This window comes from Apus apus, chromosome 1 (genome assembly GCF_020740795.1).
Source record: "Apus apus isolate bApuApu2 chromosome 1, bApuApu2.pri.cur, whole genome shotgun sequence".
Classification (NCBI taxonomy): Eukaryota; Metazoa; Chordata; class Aves; order Apodiformes; family Apodidae; genus Apus; species Apus apus.
The window spans coordinates 20,612,597-20,636,606 of record NC_067282.1 but is presented as its reverse complement, the minus strand read 5'-3'; the positions used below and the strand labels follow the sequence as shown (position 1 = coordinate 20,636,606).

Below are 24,010 nucleotides of genomic sequence, written 5' to 3'. Positions count from 1 at the left end.
TACAATTTGTTATTTTAGTGGCATGTGAGCATACAGTTTGGAAGTTTTGGTATGCAAAGATAAAGGTCCTGTGTGAAATAGTTATTTTGAAAATATTAATGTCAAAGCACATTAAGTAAAAAATATAAGTAGTGGATCTGCAGTCTCTTTATTATGCTTCTTTCTGGTAAGCTTTATTTTTGTTTACATGCTTTAATACACTTGCTGGTTGACATTGTTTTGTAGTTTTATTGTAATTTACTTCCTACTAATTAAACCTTGCTGTTGTGAGTGTGTTTCTGTCCTACAAGTATGCTATGTGCACCATATTGAAAAAACCCAAACAAACTCAAGTTTTTGCCTCTTCTTGGTGTTGTCCCTGACATAGGACCTGAGATGGACCAAAACTTTGTTTTTGTCACACAGTTTGGCTTGGGAAGAGAAACATTAACATGGCTGATAGGCAGTTGTGGATGCTGCTGGCTTAACTGTGAGAAGTTGCATTTTCAGTGCCCCTCTAAGTGGGAAATGAAGGAGTCTTTAATGTCTCAGTAGTTCTGTGTAATTAAATGGTTTTGTAAAATGATTGTGTGGTGCATTTCAGGTAGTAATGCAGCATATATTTCTAGAAAAATGTATGTAATACAAGTCTCTAACATAAGAGGATTTTTGGAATCACGTAGCTCTCACAGGAAAAAGTTTCTTTTGAACATTGTAACCGTTTTATGTTGTGAAACATGCCAAATAAATTGTGTAGAAGCATCTTTTAATTCTGTGTTTGAAAGAATTGGATCCTATTTTACTAGAATATTCTGTCTGACCTTCAATTTACTAATACAGTAGTGGGGTTTTGGCCTGACCTTGCACTAAGAGCTCTTGTAATGCTTTTGATTTTGTAGTGGCTCTGTTAAGGCAGAGTATATATAAAGTATTCTATGCTAATGAAAACTTTGGAAACTAGATGGTATTTCCATATGCAAAAAAATTCTGAGTTCACAAAGTCAGCCAAGGCTTTCTGCAATTCTGTAGAATTGCTAAGTTTGTCTGACTCAGTCACTGAGTAAATGGCTGCTGTGACTTCAGATTTTGATGCTACCAACTGTGGATGCTACAGATACAGCAGAGTGGAAGGGGAACGTGTTCACTTCAGCTGTTTCAGCCAAGTATCTGTGTGAACTGTGGATGAAGTTGTTAAAGAAGTTTGGGAGATGGGCAGCTGAGTATCATTCTTGACGCTGTGAGATGGGAAATGCTGTGCCAAGGGCAAAGGTGGAAAGAATGGGATGGGGGACTCTGTTTCAAGTCACTGTAGCTACAGTCACCAGAATTTGCTGATTAGAGGCCTGTGATTTAAGTGTCGTAGCGTCTTCATTGAGTTGTAGACCTGGTGTCTCTTTTAGCACTTTGGGATGGCAGTTTGTGAACAATGTTTTATATTGTGTGTTCTCATGATGCTAAATGTGTAGGGACCATCAAATTTCTGCTTGACTGGATAATGTATGCCTGTGGAAGAGCACGTGATGTTGCCTTCTACTGACTAATAAACTGCTGAAAGTTCTGAATGCTCATTACTAGGAGTGCAGTGAAAGCTACCAAAGTAGTATTTCCTATTGCTTGATTATGATCAGTGTCTTGTGCCAGTCATCTTTGCCTATATGAAGTTTTGGGATCTCCAAAATGAATGCTTTTATATTTGAAGGTGGGTGAATATTCTGGCTTCCCAGCTCTCTGCAGCTTAAGTGGGGTCTTGATCATTAGCATGCTAGTTTGCTGCTGCTGGCCCTTAACTCTGCTGTATTGATGTTCTGTGACCAAGACAGCTACTATAAATAGAGGACAGAGTTGTGGTGTTTTTTTGTCTGTGGTACCTAAGAGGTCTTCTCAGGTTAGTGAACAGCTGCCTCTCAGTATGTGTGTAATACTAAACCTAACTCTCCTGATGTCCTGTCTAGCCCACAGCTGTGCACATAAAGGAGTTCCTGACTCTGCTGGCCGTGTGTCATACTGTTGTTCCTGAGAGACAAGGAAATACAATAATTTACCAGGCCTCTTCTCCAGGTTGGTTGTTCTTGTCTTTCAGGGGAGGGAAGGAGTGAGGGGGTAGAAGTGGATGGATGGGGATGAAAAGCAAGTCCAGACATTTTTTTAAAAGTGATTGAATTTAAAACAGGATGTCCTCCATGACGCTAGCAGTAGATCTGTCATCTTCTGCCACTAGCACACAACTGCCTTTGAATACTTCATACAAAACTTTCAAATCCATGATGTTTCTGTAGAGCTAGGCAAGGCTTATGGTCTCTTCTGCTGTCATGAGACTGTCTACTCTAGCCTCTTTCTGCAGGGGTGAAAAGCAAAAGTAAAGCTTTCAGTGACTTGTCTTCCTACATAGACCTGGCCTATGGAAATACTGTTGGTTTTTGTCTTGGTTTTTTTTTTTTCTGCAGAGAACAGTTACTTGCTGCATTTGGCACAAGTACAAACTTTTTCTTCATCTAGAAGCTTCCCATGTTGCTTTACACAGATAGAATACATTTATACAACAAAGAGCAGAATCTTGGCTGTATTTGGGCCTTCTCTTCACTCATTTCTTCTTTCAGGCAACACAGTGGTACAAAACAAGAAGGGCCAAAATGCAGAACAGAAGGCTATCCCTGCTCCCCATCAAATTTGTTCTATTTCTGGGGATGTTTTTAGCGTTGTGGTAGTGATGTTTTGAGTCATAAAGCAGCAGCATTTCTGTTTGTCTTAATGGAAAGTCTGGAGAGTTAGGTGAGCAGCCCATGTAGGGTAGCTCTAGTCTGTGTTGATGAATTTGATGAGCAGTGTTGATGAGAGGAGACTTAAGGAAGCTGTAGAGACATTATGGTTGCTTGAGCTGAGCACTAAATACACTTCTGTGGTGGTTGTTCTTAATGCCACTTGCTCTTTAGTGAAGCTGTGTAACTACATACTAGGGACAGAGGTGTTGGCTTTGGTTTCAGCTTGGTTATTTAAGCTCTTAAAGACATTGGCCAGTTTAGTCTCCAGAAGATAATTACTATTTCTATAGCACCTGAACTTAGTGCCTTTACAGCAGGAAATGGATTAAAGGACTATTGTAGAAACTGAGAATAACACAGCTTTGATCTTGCTTTCAGAACAGGTATTTCTTTTTCATGTAGAAAAGTATGAGTCCTCCACAACCATAGGGTTTAATGCTTCAGTAGTTACAGGATGTTTTATACAGATTATGAAGTTTGTGTAGTTGGTATGACATGGCCTTGGTAGTTCTCAAGTGTGAATATTATTGCAGAAAAGTGTGCAGAGCTACTCTAGCAACCCTAAGGTGTGAAAGTATGTGGGGAAGAGGGGCCTTCTGTGTTTCAGCAGTGTGGCATATCTAAGTGTTTTGCTGACCTCTTCTACATACCAGATTACATTTAAGCTTTTCTTGTATTGGCAGATGAAGGGGCATTAGTGAAAGGAGCAAAAAAACTTGGTTATGTCTTCACAGCACGGACTCCACATTCAGTTATCATTGATGCGGTAAGTAAATGTGCATGACACAGGCTGCCAAGCTCATGCAGAGTGTGAATGTCTCCTGTGTGGTTCTTGTGAGATTGCCTTTAGGATGCTACATGCAAAAGGCTTTTTCATACTGGGAAGAGTTTACTCTATTTTTAAGTCCTCTGACCTTCTGTGTGGGACGGGCAATAGGAAGCTGCAGGTTTTACTGGTACATTTCATAGACCAGAATAGAAAATAGTTCTGGTTGAAAAAGACCTTCAAGGTCTTCAAATCCTACCCTTAACCTAATACTGTCAAGTCCCCCACTGAACCATATCCTTAACTACCACATCTACATGTCTTCTAAATACCTCTAGGGATGGTGACTCAACCACTTCCCTGGGTACTACCAGTGCCTGACAAACCTTTCAGTGAAATTGTTCTTAATATGCAATCTGCCCACCTCCACTGGTGCAACCTGAGGCTGTTTCCTCTTGTTTTGTCACTTGTTATTTGGGAGAACAGACCAACACCCACCTTGCTACAACCTCCTTCCAGGTAGTTGTAGAGAGTGATAAGGTTTTTCTTCAGCTGTTGCTTTTCCCAGCTAAACAGTCCCAGCTCTCTCAGCTGCTCCTTGTAAGATTTATATGGGAAACGATAGCAGTTGTGCTTGAAGATAATATCCCTTGTGTGGCTAGCACAGATGTGTCTGGAAGATTTTTTAACTGTTATGTTTAATCATTACTGAAAAATGTTTGATTTCTTGTATTAAAATGGAATTTTTCTTCTGCATAAGATCTCCAGTAGAAGAAGCCTAGCAAGCTCTGTGCAGGCACGTGTAGCTAACGGGTTAGTGTTGACACTGGCAGTCTCGAACTCATGGGGCCATATTCTGACTTAAATTGCAGGCTAAGTGAAAATGGCTCTAGATTAAACAGGTGCAACTAGTATGAGAACTTCGTCTCTGGAATACATAGTAAGGAACTTAGTAAGAATAAGTGATGTATTTTTGTCTTCTCAGTGTTCACTTTCAAGCTTATTGGTACACTGCCAAGCTAAGCACTTGAAACATCTATCTTTCTGGGACTTGGCATAAACTATTTAGAACTACTCATAAAACTGCTGCTTAGTTTAAGGGGAAGAGTTGAGGATGAGTAGTAGTGCAATCTAGAAATACCTAGGCTCTTCTGTCTTCTGCAGGAAGACCCAGGGACACCTCACCTTAACTCTGTGCTCCTCATACAGGCCAAGCTGGGAGCATGCTCAGTCTTTAAAGCTAAGAAGAAAAGCTGTTGCTCCCAGTGGTTCTTGTCTCTCCTCATTGTCTTGCATCTGTGGTAGTACATGCAACATGGGTTGGAAATAGCTTTTGTCCTTGGGGATACTGCTAATTGGTATGTGCCTCATAGGACACAACTCTGTACTGTGATTAGGTTTTGCTACAGCCCTTTCTTTAACCACATGCTACATATATATTGGAGTTCTGAGACTCAAATAACTCCCATTGCCCCGACTATCTGTTGTACATTAGGAATGGCAAGGCATTTCTGAGTCCTCTGCACTCCTCAGGCTCCTCACACTCAACCCCAGCAAACAGTTGTTCATGATAACAGGAATAACTCCTCAATTAACAATTTTTTTTTGCCGCAAAAAATAACATCTGATTGTAAATTCAGGTAAAAGAAATATTAAGGTAGTTCAGCAAAGGTTATTGTCATACCAAATCTGGACAGTGTGTTTATTTTAACTTGGAATAATCCTCACAGTCTGTAATATGCCTCTTAGTTGACAGCTGTTAGGAAGTAAATATGCAGTTTAACTTTCAGAGCATGCTTGTACGTCTAGAGTAAGGTATTAGTTCCTTAAAAGAAAGTAAAAATAGTAAATGGAGGAAACGATATTAGACTTTGAAGTTATTAGAATGCTTTCATTAAATAGCGCTCTGTATCACTTTCACCAGAAGAGGGAGCTATTAGCACATTTATTTACCCTGGGCTGTGTAAACAAAGATGTTTAACCAACTTGCATGTTTACACGTGGGTGAACGTACTGCAAAGTATACCTATAATAGTACATGCTTTCTTTTGTAGCTCGGAAAAGAAAAAACGTTTGAAATTCTTAATGTGCTGGAGTTTTCCAGGTAAGTTTTTCTCTGATACCCTGAATGCAGGGTGACAAGAAAACCATGTTTGTTAATATATTATGGAGAATAAAAAGATTCAGCTGATGCAGTACAAAAGCTGAATTTCCTTAATTTTTTTTCTGCTCCTTCATCTCCTTGTTTCCAATATAGGGCTATAACAGAGCTTCTTACATACTGGTGGCTTTTGGCATGTGAGCGTGAAGCTCTCTTTGCCACTCCAGCTCTGTTGGCTTATTGAGAAATTCCTGCCCTGAAAGTGTCATTCTGTTGATTTTCTGGTATGTCACTTATCTACTTGAAGGACATGGTTTGAGGTTGCTGTTGCACTTTTTTAGTGCTTCTGTAGATTACTTGGTTTTAAGTAGGTGGAATCTACAACTGGAGGGCTTCCTGGTGCCCCTTCTGAAGAATCACTCCAGCTATGAAAAACTAAACTTTGCAAGCACTTCTAACTTGTTAGGATGGGTAGCAAGAAGCTTTATGTGATGAATTGGGCCCTTAAATGACTGGAGATGATAAAAGGTGCTTGGTCTTTGTCAGTTGATAAAGTTTTGTCAGTTTGGGTAGTGGTAGTCAGCAGGATTTCTTGCTGGTTTTTTTGACTTTCTGTGGCTTCAACCCTTGAAGTCATTGTTTTTTGCCCTCTTCAGATTGGCTTGTTCTGCTCTAAAGGAGTATGTAAAACTGAAGTCAGGGAAGAGTTGGGTAGCCAGCTTTTCTTGTGTCCCAGCTTGCTTTGAAGATTATTGGCTACTTTCCCCTTTTCATTCCAAATGTAGCTACTTAGGCTACTTGTGGGAATATTTAAAAAGGTGTTAGAAGGGTACCTTTTAGGGTTTCTAACAAGTTGACCACTACCTTGGTGTCCATAGTAGCTGTAGTCTGCATGCAGCAGAAAACAAGCTATCTTACCTCTTCACTGTGTGTAGCAGCTTCCCACTTGACCAGCAAGGGAGCCCCTATAATTAGATTTCAAGAAGCACAAGGAGGTTTCTCAGTGTCATTAGCTTGCTGCAGAATACCTGGGCAGAGCTGATTACTCTCCTTCCAGACTTTCTTTAGAAAGTCTCAGAAAGGATTATTTTATCTGATCCTACATGCTAAGAGCTTAATTTCTTACCCATGGCTTTTGAACCCTGAAAAGGAGCTAGATCTCCCAGAGCAACTTCAGAGGAGAAGGAGGAAGATTGCTGCACACTCTGATCATATTGGCAAGAAAGGAATGAGGGAGGAGGATGCTTCCGAGTTCTTCTTTTGCTAAGGAAAATAATTATAGTTACAAATAACTTATTTTGAATATGAAACCACATATTCTTAAGGTTCTCTTGATGAAATTTGACTTGCTTGCATCCTCTTACAAGGTGCATTTTCCACTGGCCCTTTTAAAGGAGAGATAAGTGCAATGCCAAGATTGATCTTTAAAAAAAAGTAATATATTCTTGCCTACCTTCCTTTGTTAATCATTTATGTACAGTATGCTACTGTTTACCTTTATTTTAAAAATATGCCCCAAACTTGACTGTTTTGATATGCAGCCTTGCTCAGAGCGTCTTACTTTGTTCTACACAATCCCAAATATGTATAGATCTTGTTAGACCAATATAAAGAACCTATAGGGAAGAAAAGAACTGGTCTATACCATAATTCCTTTGTATGGCATTTCTGCATTATTTTGAGTTAAGATATTAAGTAACTGCCCTTGTCAGTGGGTTGTTATTTCAATGTCTGTAACACCTATAATAAATACATATTCAGCCATAATGATTCTGTTTCTAACCTGACGCCCCAAAACAATTTTGCTTTGAGGAATAAGGAAAAGTTATGCATAAATGTGACTGCCCTTCTTTTAAGGAGATATTTTTACCATCTTGCTCACATTTGGGTGCAAGTCTGTGTTCTGTTTGAGTGCTCAGGAATGGGAGCCATAGGGCTGAAGCTGGAAATGGGCAGTTTAGTATTTCTCCTCACTGTCAAGGACTGTGGGATTTTAAGTTACTACTGTTATATCTTACCTGCTCTCAGATGCACTAAACACATCTGAAAGAAATTCACTGGCAGAGCAGGACTCTCTTTCATTAGTCATAGTGATGAGTATTTTTCTTTCAATAGCAACAGGAAGAGAATGTCAGTGATTGTTCGAACTCCAGCAGGACAGCTGCGTCTCTACTGCAAAGGGGCTGTAAGTAATTATGGTATCTAATGGAGACCTAACACTACCAGTTACTGTTTCAACAGCTGTGACTGATGCTGGCATTTCATGTCTCATACATAATACCTGTTGGCTTTCTGTGTAGGGCCAAGTGATGGAAAAGATCTGTCATTCTTCATCCGACTCTTTTTGCAGGCAGGAGGATTGCTCGGCTTTCTACTGCCCCGATGAAATCCCGAAACAAATGGGAGCAGTGCTCTTAACTTACACAAAGGCAGGGTTTCACCCAGCCGTGCAGCAGCAGTTCAGGAGCGAGACCAAATGCTGTTGTCTCAGCCTGTTACACTAAAACCCATTCTCAAGTGGTTGACTCTTGATCTGGCTCTGTTGCATCTCTGTATGTGCTGCTATTTGTCATTGTGACTTGCACCATGTTGTGCTTCAGTTTTCCCTGACAAGAGTAATAACTTAAAGTACAAAGGCTGCAAAACTAGCATGGGCCACAGACAGAGACTGGTTCTAATTTCAATGGAAAACTGTGGAGGTGGCTTTTTGCCACTAGGAGAACTATATTCTAATTTTTGTAAGAATGTGGTTTACTTGAATTTGTCCTGACATACAGTTCTGGGTGCACTGCTCTGTTGCTTCATTTTAACTCCCCTGATTTGGTAAAGGTGTGCCAGCTTCACGCCGGTGTGGCAGTAGGACTGCTCAGGTCTTCAACTGTTGATCTTCAGTCACTGCTCATACCATGCTTGTATGCACAGTTTATTGAAGTGCAGTACTGGAAGGGATGGTGAACAGGAGAGTTTATAGTAAAAAAATGTCATGCCACCCTCCATGTGAGCAGATTTGGACTTTTAAAAGAGCAAAAGGGTTGTAGTAGTAGTAGTAGTAATACAGTGTTTTGTCTTTTATGTTCTGCTGCATCCACCACTCATTAAACTAAGTTAATTGCCTATTCTATATGAACTCTTCAGTGTTAGAATATTTTCCCATGCTGTTGCTTTCATTATAAATTACTTTTTTTGTGTGCCTGTCTCTAGTCAGTGATAGATGTAGGCATGTTTATTTTACTTAAGAGTACATTTTTGAGCAAAACCAGGCTTTATCTATTTTACATGTATGTAGCAAGTGGTAGTTGCAGAATAAAATCCATCAACTCTAGATACATGGGTGATGGTGCTGCCTTTTGATTTAAGCTGTTATCTGTGCCTTTTCAATTGCCCTTTTATTTAGAGATCAAGAAAGTCACTGCAGGACAAAGGTTATTTCAGAGAGGATTTTGTGGTAGAACCTGTTCAGTGTTTCTGCCTTCTGTTTGTTAACATCAATAGGAATCTTTTCTAGAAAGGGTTGCAAGAAGCTTGTGTACTGAGTAAGACTAGAGACTTATGTTATGTGAAAATCAATATATCTGCTTATTAATTAGGAAGTGTTCTGTACTACCCCGCAATGGAGACCCCTTTATGGAAAGAAGGGATGAAGGAAGAAAGTGCTTCTGTCCCCTTTATTTGAAGTGGATGTAGTGTTTCTGCCACTGGGCACAACCAAGATTACTTACTGAAACCAAAGTCTCTAAAACCCACATGCGTTACTTGTAAATATAGTCTTGAGTTCTTATATTGGCAAGTCCACTCAAGTTACTTCACTTGATCTTGTAAATAAGAAAATCAGAACTTCTTATGTAGACTTACTCTGTTGTAATGAATTTGTTTTTAATAGGATAATGTAATTTTTGAGAGGCTTTCAAAAGATTCCCAGTACATGGAGCAAACACTGTGTCATCTTGAATACTTTGCAACAGAAGGTAAGAGAAATAGCGTGCCGTGAGAATTCCATTGATCGAATTGCTTGCAGCATATTCTGCATTGTCTAATGTTTGCAGTGCCAAATATTTATGAAGATAAAGTGGTGTGTAATCAGCATTAGCAACTCTAGGCTAATTTTAAGCCTAAGGCAGTTCATGCCCTACTCCTGTGTGCTTTTGAGTAGAGAAGTGGAGTTTGGAAGGAAAAGGTGGGATACTGTGTGGCCATGATGAAGGGACAGGGCATGAGATCTAGTACCCCAAACACCTCGGTTACTTTGTAGTTAGAGGTGGTTTTTCTTGAGTGGTCAAAGGGTAAAGTCCTTGGCTTTATGAAGCAGAATGATAGCCTGAATGTGCTGAGAAGCCTGGAAGACCAAGCCATCAAAAACAGTTTGAAATGGTCTCTAGTGTCTGTTACGACTAATGTAGCACCTCCATTTGCAGTGAAGTACTTGGCTTTGTTCCCTCTTCTGCAGAAGCAGATAATATTCGTATTATAGTAAAACCATGATCCCTTGGTTTTCTTCCTAAATCAGAAAACATTATTTGTACAGCTTCTTAATTTTTTAGCGGACTCCCGCATTATCAGTAACTGAACTCTTGTATTTTATGGCACACACTCCTGTTCACTTATGCCAGGAAAAAGTCATTACTTCTGTATTTTAATTTTTGTCAGTGATCTAATAAAATTGTTTTCATAGTTTATAGGCCCTGTTCTCTGTTCCTTTGTGCATGTGTAACTCCCATTATTAGTGTGAATTATGTGCATACATTGAAGGAAAAAAGTGTCTAAAAGGAAGTGTTGGTTGTGCAGCGTGTTTGACTAAGTAATACATCCAATCAAAATATGTAGCCAGTTCTTTGTTTAATTTGATCTTCTTAAAAATACATGATAGCCAAGCTTGCTTTCCTATTTGACTTAAAAAGATTGAAGGTGACCCTTTTGCTGCTCTGGTAAGACCAGACTGCAATACTGAAACTAAAGGTAAAGCCATTAGGCTCCCTTTATTCACACCAACATTAGCGACCTAAATGAGCCAGGTTATGTTTTTACTGTTATGAAAACCCAAATGCTTAAAAAATGTACAGGGAGTTCTTCTGGAATTCAGAATTTGAGTGTGCATTTAAAGCTTCTGTTGGCTTCAGCGAGTGGGTTAGAGTTTATCATTCATTAGGGCATTAATAATTTGCTGATCCTCGGTGTAATTTTACTGTGTAATGGTTGTCTTCTGTTTTGTAGGTCTGAGAACTTTGTGCATTGCTTATGCAGACCTGTCAGAAAACTCTTACAGAGAGTGGTTGAATGTCTACAATGAAAGCAGTACAGTTCTGAAAGACAGAACTCAGAAGCTAGAGGAATGCTATGAAATAATTGAAAAGGTAAGATGTGTACTTCTTAGATTAGCAGATACAGATTCCCTTACATGTGTCATTTCCTGTGGAATTTGGGCTTCATACAGTAAACCAAACTGTTAATTTAATTCATGGAAAATTGAAAAGGCCTTCTTAGTTGGCAGCCTGTTCTGACATCTCAAATTTTAGTTTGTAAATCGGAGGCTAACTATAAAAGGTCATTGCTACTTATAAACTATTTTATCACATTTTTATCTTGTTATATTGTGTAAATTAATGTAAATATAATGTATAAAATCACTGTGTTGTATCAAGTTCCCATGTACTAGTGTATGAGGAGAAATCTGTTCCTATTTGTATAGCACTTACAGTTCAGGTTTTCTCAAGACTGTTGTAGACACTGTAGACAAAACGAAGTTCTCACCAAGACCTGGATTTGCGTGGACTGAAAAAAGCTGAAAAGCTGCTCTCCATGCAAGATGTGAAACTTGTAATTCTGGAAGAGAGAAGTAGATATTGGAGAACCAGCTTGAAACTTTGTCATCCAGTACCGAATGAAGTGTTAGAACATCAACACTGGGGGCCAGTGTTTCTTTGGTACTTGTTGGTCCTACTGCTTTCTGAAATGTTGGTAGGCATGCTTCTCATCTGCACTTTTTCATGCTTTTTCCCCCCACTCCAGTTATTTCACTCTCATTTTATTTAGTGGCTTATTTAAAACTCTCTTTAGACTTCAGTTTCTTTTAAAAATTAATATTAGTATTAGTACAAGTTAGTATTAGTAATATTAGTAATATTAGTACAAGTTAAGTTCTGGAGTGCTGTTGGTTATTTAAGTTAGTTGAGGCCGAAGAGGGAAGGAGGTTGAGTCTAGGATGGGAGCTAACTTTCTTTTATAGAGTAACAGAACTCCAAGACCTCTAAGTAATAGCTGAAAGATTTGGTCTTGCTTTTTAAACAAATACCTGAAGTAATCTTTCGTGTTGGTCAGTAGCAGTGTGATTTTTCTAATCCTAAATTCTGTATTAGCTCCAACCTCCTTCCAGCTTTCTGCTTCCTGTGCTGTGTTATCATACTTCTCATCTACTACCACCCCCAAATTCTTCTCAGGACTGCTCTCTAGCCATTCTCCCCCAAGCCTTTATTTATGCCTGGGGTTGTTCTGACCCAGGTGCAGGACCCTGCACTTGGCCTTGTTGAACTTCATGAGGTTGGCACTGGCCCACCTCTCCAGCCTGTCAAGGTCCCTCTGGATGGCATCCCTTCCCTCTTGGGTGTCAATCTACTTTGCACACTTGGATTGCATTTGTAACCTTCAAATGTTGTTAGCTTATATTTCATCAGGAGGATATTTTTTATTATGAAAGTAAATTATTTAAATGAGTTGATTCTACTACCTTTACCTGCTAAATATATCATAACAAGAATTAAGCTTTATCAAGACCTGAGCCTAATGCTCAGCCTTTCTACCTGTGGGAATAACAACTTCACCTTCTCTTTATGCATACATAGATGCATACAGGCAGGAGCTGCACTAATGCCCTCTTCATAGAATCATTGAAGGGTTTGGGTTAGAAGGGACCTTTAAAGATCCTCTAGGATGTGGGTAGGGACATCTTTCATTATTAGTTCAAGCGGCTAAAAGCTGCATCTAGCCTGGCCTTGTACACATCCGGAGATGGGGCATCCATAGCATCTCTGAGCAACCTATTCCAGTGTCTTACCACCCTTAGAAAAGTTCTTTCTCTGTGTTCAACCTCAGTATACCCTTTTTCAGTTTCAAACTGGTTTCCCTTATCCTACCACTACAGGCCTTGATAAACAGTCTTTCTCCATCCTTCTTGGAAGCCCCTTATATATATTGAAAGGATACAGTCGTGTCCCACTGGAGCCTTGTGCTCAGGCTGAAAAACCTCAGCTCTCCTAACTGCTCCTCTTAACTTCCTCTGTTTTCACTTGTTTTGAGTAATTATAGCTCCTACAAAGAATAGAAGCTGTTACTCTTGTTGTGCAATTCCTGAAATTATTCTGTATAACTAAAGTAAATTTGTATCAATGTGTTTTAAATTGAAGATCTTCGCATGTCTTGGCAATCATTAAAGTGCTTTTCAAGTTAAAATCTGCTGAGTAGATTGTGCCTTTTGATAAGGTTTATTTTGTAGGTATTTTTGTCTGCCTAACTTTATTTGTAACGTGGCCAAATCTCTTAAAGCAGTTGCTTTAGAATTGCAGAAGAATATGGCTAGCTTTTTACTATTAAATTTGTTCTGAGACCAGATTTTCTGGCAAACATCTGTATGTGGACTAGGAATACTTGGATTGATTAATGTTCATACCACTTGTATTACATAAATGTAGTGATTATATCCATAAATAATTGCAAGAAATTTTGCTTTGAGTGATTATATCCAGTCTGTATGTACATTTTATGGGAGGGAATTTAATTTAAATTGTGATGCCAGGTGACTTTTGTTTTGTGAGCTTAAATATATAAACTGTGACCACTCATCATGTTGCTGTGGTGATCAGTGAATACTCTAGTATATATGTTCATCTATAGGGTAGCTTTGGAGTTGTGCAACTTCAATTAATTGCACTTGAAACATTGCCACCTTTCTGATCAGAAACAGTTCTGTTCTCTACCTCTTGAAATGTGAATTGTATGCAGAGGAAGTAGAATAGCCACACCAGAATCTTATTGTAGTGTCTATTGCTTGTCAAAATGCTGTATTAGCAATGATGCACAACATACTGTCTTTAATTCCTTTTTGACTGTGTTCCAAACAGAGGTTTATCTTAAGACAACCATCCCTCAAATTCTTTTTTCCAGGATTTACTGCTTCTTGGAGCTACAGCCATTGAAGACCGCCTGCAAGCAGGTGTTCCAGAAACAATAGCCACACTAATGAAGGCAGAAATTAAGATATGGATTCTGACAGGGGACAAACAGGAAACAGCTCTCAATATAGGTATCTGTTTTTCTGGTTACGTTGAATTTGTCTGATACATGGCAGGTTACATACAAGATCTGCTGTGTGGAGTTTTAAACAAATTCAAACTGTTTTTTTTTTTTTATAGAATGATTCCTTGGTAGCAGACAGGCATGTGGTAGCTTTCACTTTGGAGAAGGGAGAAGTTCAGAGTAGAGTCTTTGCTCTGAGTGTCAGGTGCTGTTCAGCTTTTTTTAGGGCAGAAAAGACACTTCTCCTTGCTTAAGTGCAATTCTTGTATGGAGTGAATATAAGTAACTACATTCTGATGAAAACTGGAGAGCTCAACCAGACTGTGGTGTGTGCATTATATCAAACTCTTTTACAGCTTTTTTTCTTACTGACTGCCTTTTCTAGACTTCAGTGGAGTTTGGAATATAATGGGACATATGGTAGTACAAAGCATATAGCTTACAATTTTTTGTTAATCTTGTCTCTGAAAGTAAGTGGATGCTTGAGTAACTTCCTGCTGTCACTTTATGGCACATCTGTTAGCTGAGTATGTTGTGATTGTTTGTGGAAGTGTTGCTGTTGTTAAGTGTACTGATAGTTTAATAGGGGTTGTTTTATCAAGGCACAATATGGATATCCTTGTCTCAAGTTTGTTTGCATCTTAACTTACAAACCACACTCTTCATAATGCAAAAAACACCTTACAATGATGTGAACAAAAAGTAAAAGTGTTCTTGGGTTCTGATAGAATAGGATGATAACCTACTTAAGACATAGGTATTTCTTTGACTTCCTGTTTTTGTAGCATAAAACTGGAATTTTTAGCACTGGAAGTTTAGTTTTGTTGTTGCAGGTAGCCCTTAAGCATGGTTTTCTTTTAGGCCATTAAAGTATCTGATAAAATCAATCTATATACCCAACTCTAACTGTAATTTGTCAAATACAAAGTTTTTACTATAAGGCTGAGCTGAACTGGAGGTGAACTCTGTCATTTCAGTCCTGTCACAAATAGATCTTGTGCTTTGTAGCACTTGTGCTATTGTGCCAGTCTTGGACCTGATGTGCTGTTGCTGAAATTAAATTACATTTAGCAAAACTTGGGGTATTTGCTGGTTTTGCTTGTTTATTAATATTTTTTGCTTTGGTTAGTTAAGTGGAATTTCACATTTTGGCCTGCTTTACTGATGAGAATTTTTGTTTACTTATCAAAACTGAATCAAGTTTCATTTATCTTTGTATATCAAGGTTGGTACTAAGTGATGAAATTACTTACTGAACTGATACAGTTGTAGAAATAAGGTGGATGGCTTAGGCAGACATTTGATATAAATGCTAGTTACCTGGTTTGAATTACTATCTGCAGCTTTTGCTTTCTTTAAAAGCAGTCAACTTGAGGAAATGAACATTTTTCAACAAATTAAAAAGTAGCTACAATTTTTGGTATAAATACCTGAAATAAGTTGTAACATTAACTGGCAGCAACTAGCGTGAACACAAGTACTCTGAAAATTAGCTTCATGTTCACGTTGGCTTGAAAGTGGCACCCTTCCAGCTTTTCTATTAAAGTTGTAATAAACATTAAATTTAAAACCCAATCTACATGTACGCTTCATGCTTCAGGTGTAAGCGTACTATCCGGGGAATAAAATGTATTTTCACTTCCTCATGTGTGGAGGTTTTGCTTATGGACTCTTGCTTGCTGAATGCATATGTATTGAGGGACATTTATGCACTTGGTAGTGGCCCCAAGGAGCTGGGGTACTTTGTTCTTCCAGCTTCCTCTTTATTTGGCCTGCAGAATTTGCGTGTGTCTCTGTCACTTGACTGCTTTCTTGACTTCTCTGAAGACTAGTGATTGACCTTGCTGTGGGGTGGTTGCATGCCTTCCACTCAGCCATGGTGCCAGCCAGTAGTTTTGCAGGTGAGGAGGGTGTTCCTGATAAGCCTTAATACTTATCAACCATTTGAACTCTCTACCTATAACAGGAGTTCTGGGTTCTGAAACATGTTTGAGGATGACATGGTGTTCAGCTTTCATCAGCCTAACATGTCCTTAGCCAGTGTCTGCAAACAATTTGAGAAGGCTTAACACAGTTCTCTTCGTTCTTTTAATAAAAAATCTGAAGGCTGAAGGCTTTGCCTTTCAGTGATGCAAAAAAACCCCAACATGGCAGACTTGTACTTGCCACCATCCTGGTGCTCAGCAGGCTCCCAAACAATCAGAACTGATGTCTTTCCTTTCTTAGTAACATTTTTTTCTGAGAATGGGCATGTAGCATTTACTGATCTGCATCCCTCTCTTGGAGCAAGGAATTGATCCCTACAGTTGAGCTACATGCACTTGAATCAAGTATGGATTCATAGCTGCAAGCACTGCCTTACAGTTATAGCATCATAAAATGGTTTGGGTTGGAAGGGACACTTAAGATCATCTAGTTCCAGCTCCCCTGCATGGGCAGGGACACCTCCCACTAGATCAGGTTGCTCAAAGCACCGTTCAGCCTGCCCTTGGACACTTCCAGGAATGGGGCCTCCACCACCTCACTGGGCAACCTGTTGCAGTGTCTTGCTGCCCTCGCAGTAAAGAATTACTTCCTAATGTCTATTCAAGGTCCACTCTCCTTCAGTTTGAAGCCATTACCCCGTATCCTGTCACCATATGCCCATGTTAAAATGTCCTTACCTGGCTTTTTTGGCCCGCTTCAGGTACTGGAAGGCTACTATAAGGTCTCCCAAGAGCCTTATCTTTTCCCAGCTGAACAACCCCAACTGTCTCAGCCTGTCTTCACAGTAAAGCTGCTTCAGTCAGCTAATCGTCTTGATGACCCTCCTCTGGACTTACTCCAACAGGTCCGTTTCCCTCTTGTGTTAGAGGCCCCAGAACTGGACACACTGGACACTGCCAAGCATGCTTGCCTGTATCCCTGTGTGAAGTGTGAGCAGGGGATGGTATGTGCTCTCCCTGAATGCAGCGGATAATAATTCTTGCCTCAGATGCTGGATTCTTTATGCCTGCAATATGAATGTGCCTGTGGGCTATGATCTTGAACTCTGGTTCAAGCAACCTTTCTCCCAGGACACTTGAAGGGAAATAAGTCCCAAAAGTACCCGATTCATCTTCTTCACGGACTTTTAGTCAGACTTTTAAATTAGAGTCAGATATCAATTTACAGGTGTGGACTGACATTTTATACCTGGCACTGAACCAGCAGTTGATCTCACTCTGCTCAGAAGCATTGACAAAAATAGGCCTTGATCTTAGTATATTTTTGCTTGCTATGTTAGTACTGCCAGCAGTAACTATTATAGAACTTTAAAATATGACTATAAATGTCACTTCTAATCTTATAGTTGCCAGTTACTCTGCTCTATGCTAGTGCTAGATTAACATCATCATAGTCCTGAAGTTGTACATAATGTCTAGATCTCTACAAACTGTTGTTAGATGTGAATTACATTCTTCTATTCCAGTCTTGTTCTTTCTGTTTAATGTGGTGACAGGACACAAAAATACCTCAATTGCAGGATTAGTAGTTCTGACTCCATGACTTCCAAGATGCACAGCAGAGCAACTATTTTCCACGGTTTGTTTTTATTCACACCTTCACTTGTCAAGCAGCATCTTGTTCATTTTGAAAGAGGTAAAATGAAACAGTGAGCAGGCACTTAGAAATCACAGCTTGCTGTTGCAGCTGCTATTCCAATCAAATGCTACAAGAAAATCCTTCTCAATTAGTTCTACTGAATTTGTAGCAGCCTACTGCATAAAGCTGTTGCCATTCCCTGGAGAAAGAATAACCCAAACATGGAGGGAAGTGCTTAAGTTTGTAATAATGTCCTTCTACTCAGTAAAAATAAGGTGATTCCTCAGTCTGGGACTAACTTTTAAAAATGGTAAACTGACTTTTTTTCCAAGTCAGTGTTTGTTCTATACCTGCTGAACCTTCATCCCTCAGTTCTGTAGTACTGCCTAAGACTTATGCAGGGCAGGGTCAGAGGCTATCTGCAGATTTTTTTATGTTGTACGTTGCACTTTGAATGTATTTAATCCTTTCCCCACACGTGTGCATGAGTTCAGTGTCATTCTGTATTGTTCTGTAAAGCTGAAAGTAAACCATGGCTCGTTAATACAAATAAGATGAAAATATACCCGCAAGGTTGCACCTGCTATTCATATTCCACAGGGCAGTGAAAATGGAAGAAAACCTCTGCAGGTAATCAAACCTGATGCCTGCATGTCTTCCACAGGGGAAGATGAGGAATTTGCTTTCATGACAGAAGTCATTCATGCAAACTGGATTATACCTACAAAAGTAGCCCAATTATAAAAAGTTCTGTAGCCTGAGGAAGTGATTTGCATTGCAACTGATGAGCCAATATGGCATTCCTAAGGAACCAAGAATCTTAGAAAATAAACTCATGCCTCAATTGTTCTCTTGCTGTTATGAGACATGGGGAAAGATGCTTAGTCTCTTTACATTGGCTATAATGTTTTGCTTTTCAGCCTTGCAGTGGTTCACCACTGGGATATTACTTTTACATTGCAGGAGCTTCCTGTCTCCATTTGAGAAGAGTAAAAGACTTACTGAGACCTTGTTTTATGACAGCAATTTATTAAACTTGCTGTGATGCACTTCTATGCAAAGGCATAGTAGAAATGCAAAATTATTCAATTGTATTTCCTTTTCCTGTGTAACTTAGATCAGCAATAAAAGGCTTCTGCTTCAAATAAATTAATTTTCTGCTATTTTATGAAGCTACATGGCTGTGCCAATCCCAAGAGAATTTGCATGAGCTCTTAGGATAATGTAATGATGTCAGTCTCCTAAGAGTTTACATTTGTCTCTTGTCATTAATATGAGCTGGAATTAAACTTTCTTCTGTAAATGCCAAGTATATATCCCGGATATTACTTTGTCTCATGTCAGTGCCAATGGTGTGGCAGAGGAACTACCACTTCAGTGGCACTGAGTAGTACTGCAGTCACTGGCTTTAACTATTAGAAAAATAAGAGGATTTTTTTCTGTGTTGAGAATTTTTGCTTTGAGTTTTGATGTCCTGGCAAATGTAGGAAACTGCCTTTCAAGTCCTGCTCCAGACTACGGTAATTTGCTCTTGTTCTTTCATGCCCCAGTCCTACATTAAGAATAATCCAATATAAATATTTGATGCCTATAGGAGTTGGTAGGGGCTCTGTGTCATGGAAGTATAGCTTTTGATGAATCTCGGGACATTCCACGCTCAACTCTGGGAAGTAAAAAATGCTCATTTAACTCCAGTATGGACTAAGGGGACTGGGTAGCACCAGTGGATTCAATGCATATGCTTCCAGAAATGTGGCCCTGTATGTTCAGATCTGTTCCTGTAACATGTTGTAGGCTGTTCAGCCTTTATGTATATTAAAAAAAGTTTCGATGTAGAAATATTTAATTTTGCTGTAGGACTGTAGCCTGTATTTACTGCATGTAGTTCATATGGTGTTTTCTTTGGTTTCATTCAGAAATGCAGATAAAATTCAGCCCCTGTTGCTGGTAACATTGTCAAGTTGAAGTGTGTCCTATACCTAAATCTTTTCAGTAGTCTACGTGATAGCAGTAACTGGTCTGACAATAAATTGGAACCTGACCTATAGGTGCTTATCTTAAGGTTTAGCTAAACATTAAATCCTTTTCCAAAAATAAATCTTAATGTTTTTTTCTCTTACAGGGTACTCTTGCAGGCTCATTTCACAGAGTATGTCTCTCATCCTGGTCAACGAAGATTCACTAGATGTAAGTGAGCCAATTTTGGTGTAAGTCTTGACAGAAAGAGGTGTTGACAAAAGGGGAAGTTGTTGAGCTTTCTAATTTTCTTTCTCTTGCTAGCCTTTAGAGGTAGAAAGATAAACAATTCTTACTAAAACAGGGATGGGTTTTGCAAAATGTACTCCTGAGATCTCTGGTCATAAGCTGCAGAGATCAAACTAAAGTCTCAGAACAAGGAAGTAATTAGGTTCACAGGTTGGATTCTATTCTGCTGCCAACTGATGAATTCTGCAGTGTGCCATCAGAAGTATAGTTAGGTTTAAAGGCATAGGTATAGGAGTAACATCCTTGAAGAAAGAGAAAAGAAAACCAAGCTGAGACATTTATTTCAACATAATAAACCATCTTGATCACTGCATGGAACAGCTGTAACCAAAGCTACACCCGAGTAAACTGCAAAAAAAAGGAAAAAAAAAAGGAAACTTTGGTGTTTGTTTTGTTTTCATGAATGTATTGTGAAGTCAACCCCCAAGAAGGAAAATGGTTGTTCTTTGTTTTAATCAAAAAAACCAACCAAACAACAAAACTTTACACATTCTGAAGTGTTTTTTGGTTTTTTTTGACCCTAGAAGTAAGGCTTTTATTTCAATCTGAATTAAAAGTAGGTCCTCTAAATTTTCCAGAAACAAACCATTTGCCTTTTGTGATGCTTGTTCAGAAATAATAAACATTCTCTATGGCTAAAGCAAGGAGTGCAAATTGAAGATGGAGCAGAAGTTCTTGCAAGAACATCTGGAAATTGGATGAGATAGTCCTCCAGCCATGTTAACTTGACACTTGACTTTTCATGACTTCCGGTTTTGAGTATGGTGATACAGGGAGAGATTTTTGACTACCTCTGTACTGAGTACGACCTAACAGCTTTAGCACCTGCTTTTAAATTGTGACTTCAATAATTGGCAGAAAGGACCATGAGAGGGCAGGATGAATCATGAAATGGCTTGTTACGTGTGCCCTAATAGGGAATGTTTTAAACCATGGGGTTTTTCTTTACATGTCAAACAGCAGTGTATGTAGAATGATTCAAGGACTTGCAATAAGATGCAAAATGACCTTGCCTCTTCTAGGATGAAAGGCTGTTCTTAAGTAATAGTTGAGAAAAATGTGCCTAGATCTTAATCCTTTTTTTTCCTCCCTTCCTGTCTTCAGCAGCAGGAACAGCTTGCCCCTGGCCTCTGTGCAGAACCAGCTCTGATCTTCTTTACAAAACTGACATAAACTCACTGAAATGCATATCATGTAGCAGTACAAAGTAATACACTTAGATATATTACTGTAGGGTTTTTAGACTCCAAAAAGGCTTCTGCATTTTATTTTTAAAACTCTGTTTTTCATTGCTTTCGGGAAGTAGGGGGTTTACAAAGCTTATCTACGCACTTGATATTCTAAAGTTGTATTAGATCCTTCTGCTTTCTGGATCACTCTACAGTGCCTCTCTTGACACATGAGAAAATGGAGGCCTATGACAGCTGGTCTTGATTCAGTAGATCCTGTGTGTTGTTTTAAAAGTGCTGCTTTAGCAAGAACTCATGAGACCATACTACTTCAGCTTGATCTGCTTGCAGTTGGTGGGCTGAGTATGTGGGTTTTGGGGAGGGCATGCTGACAGTCTCCTTACCCCCCTCTTTTGAGATGCTTTCAGAGGGTCACCTGCCTCTGACATCTTCAGTTGACAACCCCCTGCCTCAGTATATATGCTAAATGCAAAACAAATTTTAAAGTGAAGCAAAAATGGCTACCAGAGAGAAAACAAAACTGGAGAGAAGTAAGGGCTAAAGAATACAGGTTACAGAAAATCCTGAAAGGCAGGAATGAGTGTACTCTGAAAAAGTATAGAGGGACTCTTCTACTTTAAAATACCTGAAGGCGTATTTTAATTCCTTTCTGTACTTAGCATATGCACTTTGTTTTTATAAATTCAGCTTTTGCCAAGAAGTATGAAGGGTAGATAATGGGAACTGAACTGGGGGAAAATGTCATTGACCCAAGCATCTCATCTCGCTTTTCCCACATGCCAGCTTTGCAAATACTGTAGAGTGCCAAAAACTTCACTTGGTGTGATAGACAGGACCTCTATGTAAAGAAATTAAACAAGTTAGTAGAAGCTAAATACTTTCCTTTTGAAAGGAAGGGTAAGAGGAAAGGTGACAGATCTACCTACCTACTTGCTGAATCTGAAATTCGTTGCCCAGTGTCAGATGGAAGTCTTCTGAGGCAGTAAGGGGAGGGCAGGAATGTAGATCCATATCTGCTGCTTAAACAGCTGGAGTACAAATAAGAAAATGGGTACAGATTAAAAAAACCTGGACAGGGTCATAAACTGCCAAGCTGAATGGACTGAACTGTCTAGGAAGATTTGAGGTTGTATTAGTCTTCATTATATGGATTAAGATAAGGAAAAACTCTTTATTGATAATCTGTTCTCTTACTATGTTGAAAGATTGGCAGATCTAACTAATTAACAATCTCCCCTATGAACACTAATCAAAGGAAAATTGACAGACCCTATGATAGTATAGAGGGTTCATTGGTCACATGTAAAACATATGACAATATTACTGGAGTCTCCTGCTGTCTTGATGCCAAAAAGGACTTTGGATATATGGGGATGTGGACCTCATTTTAAATTCCTTGAGGACTCTGTGTTTGTCTCTAAAGATTGTGTGGGGATGGGACACTTTCTGACTCTACAGAATACTGGCCAGTAAGATGGATCTGTTCCTTAAATAAGAACAGATAGTCATACTTGTAGAGCATGGGAGGTCAAGGATGACACCATCAGTACCATAAGCCATTTTATATGCATCTTGCCACAAGGCTCACTCTAATGACAGACTAGAATGAGAAGCTCTGATCAAACATGGGTTGACAGAGAAAGAAACCCCTCCTCTTTTTTTGCCTGACCTCTGTGTACATGGAAAAGAAATATCCAATCAATTTTTTATCAAACGTACTTCAAAATCCCTAAATGCAGAGGAGACTTTTAGAATCATCTTCTCTCACCTGCTATCTCCAGTTATGTAGTTGAATAAGTTCTGTGGAGTACAGAGAACATAGCAGTTAATCCTAATTTTTTGAGTTGGGATTTCTAGTGTTGCTGATGATTCATGTTGAATTGAATGCCTTATGCCTTGACTTTGGCCTCAACTGTGTTGACCACTAGTATCACAATACACTTCAGGATTTACTCTTGCAGATAAGCTGAAGATACTTCGCAGAACTCAGTGCTAAACAGTTGGTAGGTTCACGTTACATGGTGCTTGGTGCACATGATAAGGTAGTGGTGGGACAATGGGGAGTGTGAAGAAACAATAGAGGGTTTCTACCTGCAAACAGCAGTGTATCTTCCACACCTTCTCATTTTAGCTCATTCCTTCAGGTTTTCTTTTCATGAGCCAAAAATGTGAGCTAATACAATAACAGTTCTAAAAAATGTAAAAGATGGGTGTCTTTATTTTTCATTTATGTAGCTTTGTCTTTGAAATAACGTCACTTAAAATTTGCAGTTATAAAAAGCTGAGAATATCTTTCTGATCCTGTAACTTCAGATAAATAAGAGCTGGAGATGACAAACAATCTCAGCTGTACGCCTTTCTGGCAGGGGTTCTAAGGAAGGGGTCATGGCTATTGTTAGAGTTGAGTTTGAAAAGTGATAGTTGCTGAACAACATCCCCTGTGCAAAGTTGAGAATTTACTTCAGACGTACCACGCGTTGATATTCTTGGAACATTTCATTGTGAAGTGAAGATTTTATAATTGAAGTAGCCTTTAAAACATATAACCATGGCTGATTCATCTTGAGTAGTACAAAGCCATTAACAAGTCAGTAATAAGTGGATAGGTTGTAGTAAAAGCAGCAGGTGAAATCGTATCAATTCTTAGTTTATTCTCAGTTTTCATTAGGCACTTTCCACATTGTGGAAAATGAGTGTTGCATGTTCTCATTTTCCTCATCTAGTAGATGTTCAAATAATTTAATGTGTGGAAGATTTTGGTTCTAGAATCCACCTGTAAACTAAGACAACAGCACTGGAAGATTTTTCAGTAAATGTAAGAACTATTGGAAGCTTTCACAGCATTAAAAAAAAACAACAGAGAAATAGAGAACCATGGCATGTCAGATGAGTGAAAAACCTTCACTGATATATAGTTGCTTGTCTTTTAAGTGAAGAAAATGGGTGGTTACAAGGTACATCATGAAGAAATATCTGCTATTGAAGGTGACAGTGATGCTTTATCTCAGATAACGTGTTTTCGCATAATAGGAGCACAAATGTGTGGAGCTTCTGCACAAATGCTTTGTATTACATAGACTTACTTTCAAACCAAAGTGATTCT

At 39.0% G+C, this 24,010-nt stretch overlaps 1 protein-coding gene across 6 annotated transcripts in view; it reads left to right on the top strand.

Moving 5' to 3' along the window:
- ATP8A2 (ATPase phospholipid transporting 8A2) overlaps nt 1-24,010 on the top strand; it is a 333,209-nt gene that overhangs the window by 80,301 nt on the left and 228,898 nt on the right. For all 6 annotated transcript variants that reach the window (XM_051638602.1, XM_051638630.1, XM_051638621.1 and 3 more), the window contains 8 exons: nt 1,932-2,037; nt 3,422-3,504; nt 5,559-5,608; nt 7,721-7,790; nt 9,486-9,570; nt 10,814-10,953; nt 13,757-13,895; nt 19,575-19,639. In XM_051638602.1, the coding sequence (XP_051494562.1) occupies nt 1,932-2,037; nt 3,422-3,504; nt 5,559-5,608; nt 7,721-7,790; nt 9,486-9,570; nt 10,814-10,953; nt 13,757-13,895; nt 19,575-19,639 (738 nt within the window). The remainder of the gene's footprint in view (nt 1-1,931; nt 2,038-3,421; nt 3,505-5,558; nt 5,609-7,720; nt 7,791-9,485; nt 9,571-10,813; nt 10,954-13,756; nt 13,896-19,574; nt 19,640-24,010) is intronic.